Source organism: Geotrypetes seraphini, chromosome 12 (genome assembly GCF_902459505.1).
Source record: "Geotrypetes seraphini chromosome 12, aGeoSer1.1, whole genome shotgun sequence".
NCBI classification, from domain to species: Eukaryota; Metazoa; Chordata; class Amphibia; order Gymnophiona; family Dermophiidae; genus Geotrypetes; species Geotrypetes seraphini.
Window position 1 is genome coordinate 85779626 of NC_047095.1, and position 11269 is coordinate 85790894.

Below are 11269 nucleotides of genomic sequence, written 5' to 3' on the forward strand. Positions count from 1 at the left end.
TTGTAGGTGTCCTTTACGGCATGGATTTTTTTTTTTTTAAATGTGCATCCTGATTGGCTGGTGAGATGGAGGTAGGGCGTCCACCATCGCCTACAATTAGGATGCTGTTTGGAGAATCAGCCCCTATGTATTTATCTTTTATATTCCCAAGGGACAGTTTTTAGTTGGTGACAGCAGTTGCTATTGGGTCTGGCTCTCAGCTCCCTGAATTTATGGCAGAAGAGGTGTATATGAAAAGAAAGTTAGTATAAAATAAGATCTGGAAGAAAATAGAAGCAAAATAATCCTCATGGTTCTATCTAATGCTATAAAAACTGGGGGCGGAAGGCTATAGTTTCACCAAATTACAATGTTAGTAGAGGGAGGTCATTTCATGTTTTATACTGGCTCCTTTCTCCATATCTGAACCTTCAGCCCTGTTGGAAACTGTCCTCCACTCACTGCCATTTATAAGAAAGGGCTCAAAACTGAGGTGCCATAGGATTTCATTACCCAGTTTCTCCAATTAGGACTTCCTACTAAAGTCTAAAAGGCCACAGACTGTGGCTCTCTTCAGAGCTGGTCTAATCATGTATTCTGAATTTCTCTGATAGGAGCTTCTATTGTGTGATTAGTTGAAATTTGGTGTGTTTTGGAGTTTTGTTATGTTTTTTGACCCAGAAGTTTCTTTTATAATTCTAGCTTAGTCAGAATGACGGCTGCGATCTGGTGCGATCAACTTGTATTTGCAATAACATGGATTTATTTTTCTCTGTTTCCTCCCCCCCCAACATACTTACAGGCATTGTTACTAATGTGTTTTTCAGGGGTAATTACATAAAGGTCACCAAAGGTTAGGTGGTAAGATGCAGTATGGTATTGCATTCAATTCTGGTCTCCTATCTCAAGAAAGATATATTGATGCTAGAAAAGGTTCAAAGAAGAGCGACCAAGATGATAAAGGGAATGGAACTCCTCTCGTATGAGGAAAGACTAAAACGGTTAGGGCTCTTCAGCTTGGAAAAGAGACGGCTGAGGGGAGATATGATTGAAGTCTACAAAATCCTGAGTGGAGTAGAACAGGTACAAGTGGATCAATTTTACACTCCGTCAAAAATTACAGACTAGGGGACACTCGATGAAGTTACAGGGAAATACTTTTAAAACCAATAGGAGGAAACTTTTTTTCACTCAGAGAATAGTTAAGCTCTGGAACACATTGCCAGAGGATGTGGTAAGAGCGGATAGCGTAGCTGGTTTTAAGAACATAAGAACATAAGAACATAAGAACATAAGAACTGCCTTCTCCGGATCAGACCTTCGGTCCATCAAGTCCGGCAATCCGCACACGCGGAGGCCCTGCCAGGTGTACACCTGGCTTAATTTATAGTCCACCATATCCTTATATGCTTCTCTTAAGGAGATATGCATCTAGTTTGCTCTTGAAGCCTAGGACGGTCGATTCCGTCATAATCTCCTCTGGGAGGGCATTCCAGGTGTCAACCACTCTCTGAGTGAAGCAGAACTTCCTGACATTAGTCCTGAACCTGTCCCCCCTTAGCTTCATTACATGTCCTCTAGTCCGTGTCAAATTGGACAATGTAAATAATCTTCTCTGCTCTATTTTGTCGATTCCTTTCAGTATTTTGAAGGTCTCGATCATATCCCCACGCAGTCTCCTTTTCTCAAGGGAGAACAATCCTAGTGTTATAAGTCTGTCCTCGTATTCCAGTTTCTCCATACCCTTCACCAGTTTTGTTGCTCGTCTCTGCACCCTCTCCAGCAGTTTTATATCCTTCTTTAGGTAGGGAGACCAATGTTGGACGCAGTATTCCAAGTGTGGTCTGACCATTGCCCTATAAAGCGGCATTATAACTTTCTCCGATCTACTCGAGATTCCTTTCTTTATCATGCCCAACATTCTATTTGCCTTCTTTGCCGCTGCCGCGCATTGTGCCGACGGCTTCAGGGTCCTATCTATCAGTACACCCAGGTCCTTTTCTTGTTCACTCTTCCCCAGAGTTGCACCTGACATTGTATACTCGTATTCCTTATTTTTATTGCCTAAATGCATTACCTTGCATTTCTCCACATTGAACTTCATCTGCCATTTCTCCGCCCATGTTTCTAACCGACACAAGTCGCTCTGGAGTTTCTCTCTATCATCCTGCGATCTGATCGCCCGGCATAGTTTTGTATCGTCTGCAAACTTGATGATCTCACTGGATGTTCCTTCCTCCAGGTCATTGATATAAATATTAAAAAGGATCGGCCCAAGTACCGAGCCCTGGGGTACACCACTAGTCACTTTCTCCCAGTCGGAGAACTTCCCATTTATGCCCACTCTCTGCTTTCGGTTTTCCAGCCATTTGCCTATCCACCTTTGTATATCCCCCTCTATGCCATGGCTTTGTAGTTTCCTGAGAAGTCTTTCGTGTGGAACTTTGTCGAACGCTTTCTGGAAGTCCAAGTATATTATGTCCACCGGCTTCCCACTATCAATTTGCTCGTTCACGGTCTCAAAAAATTGGAGTAAATTCGTCAAACATGATTTCCCTTTCCTGAATCCATGTTGACTGGGTTTCATCAAGTCGTGTGCGTCCAAGTGCCGGACTATGCTATCCTTGATCAGTGCTTCAACCATCTTGCCAGGGACAGACGTAAGACTCACAGGTCTATAGTTGCCCAGTTCCCCTCTCGATCCTTTTTTGAAAATTGGGGTGACGTTCGCTATCCTCCAGTCGTCCGGTATCTGTCCAGTTCTGATTGTCAGGTTTGCAAGTTTTTGCAATAACTCTCCGATTTCAACCTTCAATTCCTTTAAGACTCTCGGATGAATCCCATCCGGTCCAGGGGATTTGTCACTTTTAAGTTTGTCGATCTGATAGTATATCTGGTCTAAGTCCACTTCAACTGTGGTGAGGCTGTCTTCTATTTCTCCTGCAAACACTTTCTCCGCTTCAGGTATTGTTGAGGTGTCCTCCTTCGTAAAGACGGACGCAAAGAAGGAATTTAGTTTGTCTGCGATTTGTTTATCTTCCTTGATGTACCCTTTTCTTCCCTGGTCGTCCAGGGGTCCCACTGCCTATTTTGCAGGTTTTTTCCCTTTCACGTATCTAAAGAAGGGCTTGAAGTTTTTGGCCTCCTGGGCTATTTTTTCCTCATATTCCTGTTTTGCATCCCTCACCGCCTTGTGACATTTATGTTTGTTCCAGGCTTCGGTTGTCTTTATGCATTTCCATTTTTTGAAAGAGTCCTTCTTTTCTTTTATGGCTTCCTTCACCTGTATGGTTTATGGCTTCCTTCACCTGTAAGAAAGTTTTGGACAATTTCCTGGAGGAAAAGTCCATAGTCTGTTATTGAGAAAGACATGGAGGAAGCCACTGCTTGAATTGATAGCATGAAATATTGCTACTCCTTGGGTTTTGGCCAGGTATTAGTGACCTGGATTGGCCACCGTGAGAATGGGCTACTAGGCTTGATGAACCATTGGTCTGAACCAGTAAGGCTATTCTTATGTTCTTATGAATATCAAAATTTATGTGCAAACATTTAAGTGCACTCACTAATGCCATGTCAATAGTAATATAGTAACATGGTAAATTACAGCATGATTTATTGCACATTAATCATTTCATTACTCTAGTAGACATTCCATTTATCATATCATTATTCATAGGACCCCTGAGGAAGACAGTTTCTGTCGAAACATGGACCATGTTGGGTCCAAAATCCCCAACGTTTTGGGTCCCAAATGTTTATTCATGTGGATTATTGGATTGTATTTTTAATAAAGCCTGCATCTTGAACATCATCCTCTCCACAGTGTTGTTGGATTTTTATTTCTGTGGAGCATCAAGGGTCAACCTTTTGTTTGTGCTTTTGCTGTCTAAACAAACAGGCTGTTCTCTTAAAGGCTCAGGGGTTTGCAGAGCAGTAATATAGGAACAGTTGCCAGTTCACAAACTCCTGTGCCTTTAGGAAAGAAGTCTTGGAGGGAACACTTCTGCTGGAATTTGTTTATATCAGTTGAGATAAGGGTATGCAGGGATAGCAACCGGGGGGGAGGGGGTGGGGGGGGGGGGACGGACGGACGACGACACTTCACAGGCTGCAACATCAAGATTAGATGGGGAGATGGAGGGAGAGAAAGACTGAGGGAAGTCAGGCCAGGATTAGGGTCCTCAGGGCCAGGCCAAATTTTGGTCACAATCTGCCTCTGATGAGGGGTCTGGGCTTACTCAGGGTGAGTTTGCTGTTGCCAGTGGATGCAGAAACAGTAAGGCATTTAAGATAAATTGGAACAAGGACAAAGTAGTAGAAAGGCAAAGGAAAATCTCAGGGGGTATCAAAGCAGGTTTAAAACAATGGTTGGGCTTTGCACCTGTCCTGTCCCATTGCATTTTTTTATTTCTATGGGGCATGTTAAATAGTTTCTTGGTGTCATGGTTCAAATTTTCATATATCAATATTTTTTCTGGTTATCTATTGCAATTTCCTAAAAGATCAGCAAGGAAATGTCTAGTGTGAGATTGTGGTGCGCTGGTAGAGCTGTGCAGGGAAACTTACACATCCCTGACTTCTAATAGAAGTGGTTAACTTTGTACTTTTACTTGTGTCCAGAACTCTGTGAAGAGAGACTGTATATAACATAAAAGGAATATCTTTCTCTTTACAGCTTTCCACTGCCAGGAGTAATACCCTGAACCAGCCCAGGAGGCTTTCTCAGCGACGTTACCCAACACAGCCACCAAGAACAAACAATTTAATCTAGATTTCAGACTTGCTGTGCCTTATGTTTGTAGGACACAGAAGGTGCTTTTACCTTCTCTGGGTGGGGATAATTTGCCCTACTTCTATTTACAGTAGATTTTCGTGTTTCTAATACATTTGTGTACATGCATTTTAAACAGATTTTGTAGCAAAGTTATAGGAAGACCATACTGTAGGCAGTTGGGGATACGGATTACTTTTGGAGGCCTGTGAAACCTCATGAGTAGAAGCAATGAAAGCTGTAAAAACTTTACCTCTCAGTATAAGACACTGCTAGTCAAAACATTTAACCTCCCTGCCATTAATATACCTGTGTTTTTCTTTACTCTTTTTCAATTTCCCCAAATATATAGGACTTTTGGGGAAAAAAAGGCAATGGAGAGACTTTCAAATTATTATAGAGAAATGTTATATATAAAAAAAAATTAAACGTACTGAATTTGCTTGCATAAAAATTTAGCTTTCCAAAAGCTAAATATCAAAGAGGAAATGTTTAAATTGCCTGTATTGTTGAATACTGTAAAGGTCCCTCTAACATTTATGCTTTATTCAGGTCGCAAGAGGAATTACCTGTGTAGTTTCTCTGTGAAAATTAGTGAATGTAAAGTGTGCGTGTTAATAGCATCCGTGTATTTTGCTCCTGCTATTGTGTGTGGGAGAGGAAGATGGGGCAGGAGGGAAAAATAATGCACATATGTTTGCAAATCAGCCCCTTCCTTTACTAACACGTAACGTGGGTTTTAGCTGCGACAGCGGCGGTAACTGCTTCAATGCCCATAGGAATTCTATGAGTGTCGGAGCAGTTACCGCCGCTGCCGGTGCTGAAACCCGCACTACACGTTAGTAAAGGAGGGGAGCAAATGAATGCATGCTGCTTTCCTTGCTCAACTTAAACATGACCACTCTAAAAGGCAAAAAGTCCTCTTCTACAAAGCAATATCAACCGCAACAGGTGAGGACTCCAGTAGAAATCAATCCTTGCTGATTATAATACCGCTCTCAGAACCCTGTGATGTCCTAACACAATAGTGTTTGGAACCATATTACCAGGTAAATGATGTCTTTCATTGAGTCGGTAAGTTGTGTGCAAAAAACCACAAACATGCAGCAAGCTCATATGAAGTGCTAAATGTAAATATAATAAATATGCTAAAAGTTATATCAAAACATTTTTTTGCACTTATCTTTCACAGAGCTGGCTTGTAGTGCATAATTGTTCGTGCATGGCTAAACGCCCAACGGGACCCGTTTCACCACAAATAAAGGGCTTCTTCAGGGGTCATGCGTTTAGAAACTGCAAATGAACAACAAAAACAAAAATGTATAAGTAAATTATCTAAATGAATATCTAACCAAGCAAAAACTTCTTCTACATAAATGAGACGGGTGTGCTTACTGTGCAACCGTATTGACGTTGACACAAAAATGGCGCTGGCGAAATACAAACGCCACACATGCGCCTTATATTGTCTTCTGAAAACATCACGTGCGCATGCTCATGCAAGTGTAAATCAACATTTCAAAAAAATATATAAAAAAATTTTGAAAAATATACAAAAAATGAATTAGAAAAAACATTAGAAAAAACATATGAATGAACATTAGAAAAAGGAATACCAATCAATACCAGAATTCAACCCATTCGGTTTGATCGTGTTTAATCGAAATATCCAACGGGACTCTCGCTGATGCAACCTACGTTGCCTATTGCCCCCTCTCGCATTCTGTTCCTCTTTATCAATCCCAAAACATATTAAATCGGAAAAAGCATGGTTCATCCTGATGCAATGTTCAGCTAGGGGTGCATTACGTTTAAAGCATTTGATGTTGGACTTATGTTCCCCCAGCCTCGTCTTCAAAGATCTTGTGGACATCCCTACATATAACTTGTTGCACGGGCACCGGATCACGTAAACAATGTGATCCGTAGAACACGTTAAAAAATGTTTAATTTTAAAGATCTTCCCATCCAAAGGATTGATGAATTCATTCTGAGTGACCGTGATACCACAAATACTACAATGTCCACATTTGAAGAAACCGACCACCGGAGAAATTGGAGGCTTGACAATGTCACAGACGGTCGGAGACAATATATCTCTTAAATTCTTATTCCTAGAAAAAGCTATTCTAAGATGAACATCTTCAAACAAAGGATTAGTCTCCATAATTTTCCAATTCTCTTTCAGAATATGAGCAATGCAATTCCCATCATTAGAATAACGGAGGGCACACGTCATAATGGAGTCATCTGATGTCACTGCTTCTGATTTCTTATGAAATAGCCACTCCTTATGATAATGTTTAGTTCGCTTCAAAGCTCTTTCAACGTTCTTTCAGGATAACCTCTATCCTCAAATTTTGCTGTCCATTCTTTAGTTCTTTTTTTATATGTTTCTTTAGATGAACAGTTCCTTTTTAATCTCAAAAACTGAGAAAAAGGAAGATTGTTTCTTAGACTGAGGGGATGACAGCTGCGATAATCTAAGAACATATTTCTGTCAGTGGGTTTGGTAAAAACGTCAAATTCAAAATGATCTCCTCTTTGAAAAATACACAGATCTAAAAACTCAATCTTGGAACCAGACCAACTCATGGTAAAATTCAAATTGATATCGCAGCTGTTAAGCCACCGAAGGAAATCCTGAAGACGCTCTTCTCCTCCTTTCCACAAAACTAGAATGTCATCAATATATCTGTACCAACTGTACAGTTCTTCATTAAAAGGGGAATGATCAACCCAACATGACTCAAAATCCGCCATGTAAAGGTTAGCAACCGAGGGGGCAAACACCGCCCCCATTGCTACCCCTTTCCGTTGTCTATAATACAGTTGATTGTATATAAAGAAATTCTCTTTCATCGTGATTTCTGCAAGTTTTGCTAAAAATTCAGTGGGAATGACTTGTGGTCTTTCTCGCTTGTCCAAAACCCCCGTGATGATATTCAAAGCGGCGTCCTGGGGAATGGAAGTATACAACGCAGTCACATCAAAAGAAACAAGAATGAAGGGGAACGCCTCATTAGAAATGTCATTCAGCTTCGTTATGACATCTCACAAATATTTAAACAGAAAAACACCTATGACACCTACTTTTTATGTGTTGCCTAAAATACACAAAAGCTTGATAGATCCTCCGGGACGACCTATCATGTCCTCCAGAGGCTCGTTGTTGGAACCCCTTTCAACATTCCTCGATGAATTCTTAAAACAGGAGGTTCCTAAAATACACTCTTATCTACAGGATTCTAGAGATGTCATAACGAAGCTGAATGACATTTCTAATGAGGCGTTCCCCTTCATTCTTGTTTCTTTTGATGTGACTGCGTTGTATACTTCCATTCCCCAGGACGCCGCTTTGAATATCATCACGGGGGTTTTGGACAAGCGAGAAAGACCACAAGTCATTCCCACTGAATTTTTAGCAAAACTTGCAGAAATCACGATGAAAGAGAATTTCTTTATATACAATCAACTGTATTATAGACAACGGAAAGGGGTAGCAATGGGGGCGGTGTTTGCCCCCTCGGTTGCTAACCTTTACATGGCGGATTTTGAGTCATGTTGGGTTGATCATTCCCCTTTTAATGAAGAACTGTACAGTTGGTACAGATACATTGATGACATTCTAGTTTTGTGGAAAGGAGGAGAAGAGCGTCTTCAGGATTTCCTTCGGTGGCTTAACAGCTGCGATATCAATTTGAATTTTACCATGAGTTGGTCTGGTTCCAAGATTGAGTTTTTAGATCTGTGTATTTTTCAAAGAGGAGATCATTTTGAATTTGACGTTTTTACCAAACCCACTGACAGAAATATGTTCTTAGATTATCGCAGCTGTCATCCCCTCAGTCTAAGAAACAATCTTCCTTTTTCTCAGTTTTTGAGATTAAAAAGGAACTGTTCATCTAAAGAAACATATAAAAAAAGAACTAAAGAATGGACAGCAAAATTTGAGGATAGAGGTTATCCTGAAAGAACGTTGAAAAGAGCTTTGAAGCGAACTAAACATTATCATAAGGAATGGCTATTTCATAAGAAATCAGAAGCAGTGACATCAGATGACTCCATTATGACGTGTGCCCTCCGTTATTCTAATGATGGGAATTGCATTGCTCATATTCTGAAAGAGAATTGGAAAATTATGGAGACTAATCCTTTGTTTGAAGATGTTCATCTTAGAATAGCTTTTTCTAGGAATAAGAATTTAAGAGATATATTGTCTCCGACCGTCTGTGACATTGTCAAGCCTCCAATTTCTCCAGTGGTCGGTTTCTTCAAATGTGGACATTGTAGTATTTGTGGTATCACGGTCACTCAGAATGAATTCATCAATCCTTTGGATGGGAAGATCTTTAAAATTAAACATTTTTTAACGTGTTCTACGGATCACATTGTTTACGTGATCCGGTGCCCGTGCAACAAGTTATATGTAGGGATGTCCACAAGATCTTTGAAGACGAGGCTGGGGGAACATAAGTCCAACATCAAATGCTTTAAACGTAATGCACCCCTAGCTGAACATTGCATCAGGATGAACCATGCTTTTTCCGATTTAATAAGTTTTGGGATTGATAAAGAGGAACAGAATGCGAGAGGGGGCAATAGGCAACGTAGGTTGCATCAGCGAGAGTCCCGTTGGATATTTCGATTAAACACGATCAAACCGAATGGGTTGAATTCTGGTATTGATTGGTATTCCTTTTTCTAATGTTCATTCATATGTTTTTTCTAATGTTTTTTCTAATTCATTTTTTGTATATTTTTCAAAATTTTTTTATATATTTTTTTGAAATGTTGATTTACACTTGCATGAGCATGCGCACGTGATGTTTTCAGAAGACAATATAAGGCGCATGTGTGGCGTTTGTATTTCGCCAGCGCCATTTTTGTGTCAACGTCAATACGGTTGCACAGTAAGCACACCCGTCTCATTTATGTAGAAGAAGTTTTTGCTTGGTTAGATATTCATTTAGATAATTTACTTATACATTTTTGTTTTTGTTGTTCATTTGCAGTTTCTAAACGCATGACCCCTGAAGAAGCCCTTTATTTGTGGTGAAACGGGTCCCGTTGGGCGTTTAGCCATGCACGAACAATTATGCACTACAAGCCAGCTCTGTGAAAGATAAGTGCAAAAAAATGTTTTGATATAACTTTTAGCATATTTATTATATTTACATTTAGCACTTCATATGAGCTTGCTGCATGTTTGTGGTTTTTTGCACACAACTTACCGACTCAATGAAAGACATCATTTACCTGGTAATATGGTTCCAAACACTATTGTGTTAGGACATCACAGGGTTCTGAGAGCGGTATTATAATCAGCAAGGATTGATTTCTACTGGAGTCCTCACCTGTTGCGGTTGATATCAACTTAAAATGCCCAGGGGAATGTTTTGTTCCTGCAGCTGAAAGTATCCGCGCTTAGCCACTCTGCAGGCAACTTCAGCTCAGCCATTTCACCTGGATAAAGAGCTATTTAACAAGCAAAACATAGTGCAGCGCCTTACACAGGAGTTTTTCACACCTGTTTACTTTCGATTTTGTTTATTTCATCCATTCTGGTTTTCTGATACTCTAATTACCAATATTTGGGACCCCTGAGGATTGAGTGTTTCTTCGAAACATGGACCGTGTCGGGTCCGGTTCACATGAATATTAGGACCAATTCTTTGGATATATTTTATGTATTTTATGCATCTGTTTTAACATTTTTGTTATTTGAATAAATTCCTGTACCCTGTATATTTTCCTGCAGTTTTGCTTTGTTTTTTAAATAGCTATTTATAGATTTAAATAGCTTTGAAAATTGCCCTTTAACTGCATCCCTATCTCTATACAGCCATATGGGTTTTTGACGGGTACTTGAGACCTGGATTGGCCACTGTGAAGACAGGATACTGGGCTAGATCAGGGGTCTCAAAGTCCCTCCTCGAGGGCCGCAATCCAGTCGGGTTTTCAAGATTTCCCCAATGAATATGTATGAGATCTATGTGCATGCACTGTTTTCAGTGCATATTCATTGGGGAAATCCTGAAAACCTGACTGGATTGCGGCCCTCAAGGAGGGACTTTGAAATCCCTGGATGGACCATTGGTCGGATCAGTAAGGCTATTCTAATATTCTATATCACAATCACACAAATTTCTGGACAGAGATATGGGGGATGTTGTTCATCATCAAAGCCTTCAACGTGCTTATATCAGGAAAATACTGAGGTTTTCCATATAGTCTACCAGATGTCCTCTGTTTAGTTATTTGCACACATGGGGAGGAGCTACAGCCTGAAACAGATATGTGTTTCTGCTCTGAGACTTTGCATTACATGCTTCACCCAAGAGAAAAAGAGGAACTTGGGAATACCAAAAATTGCAATTATTTGTTCAAATTTATATATAATTCTTAAATTGTAATGCAGAGCTGGTTTTATTTTATAATTAAGCATATATCAAATGTTATTATGGAATACTATTTTGCTAATGTTTATAATAAAAAGTAAAATTTGAATCATTT

The 11269-nt window shown here is 40.0% G+C and overlaps 1 protein-coding gene across 4 annotated transcripts in view; it reads left to right on the plus strand.

Annotated features, from left to right (window-relative positions):
- Positions 1-5756, plus strand: part of SEC16B (SEC16 homolog B, endoplasmic reticulum export factor) — a 172766-nt gene extending 167010 nt beyond the window's left edge. For all 4 annotated transcript variants that reach the window (XM_033915204.1, XM_033915203.1, XM_033915205.1 and 1 more), the window contains exon 26: positions 4658-5756. In XM_033915204.1, the coding sequence (XP_033771095.1) occupies positions 4658-4753 (96 nt within the window). In that variant the 3' untranslated portion in view covers positions 4754-5756. The remainder of the gene's footprint in view (positions 1-4657) is intronic.
- The last annotated feature ends 5513 nt before the right edge of the window (positions 5757-11269 follow it).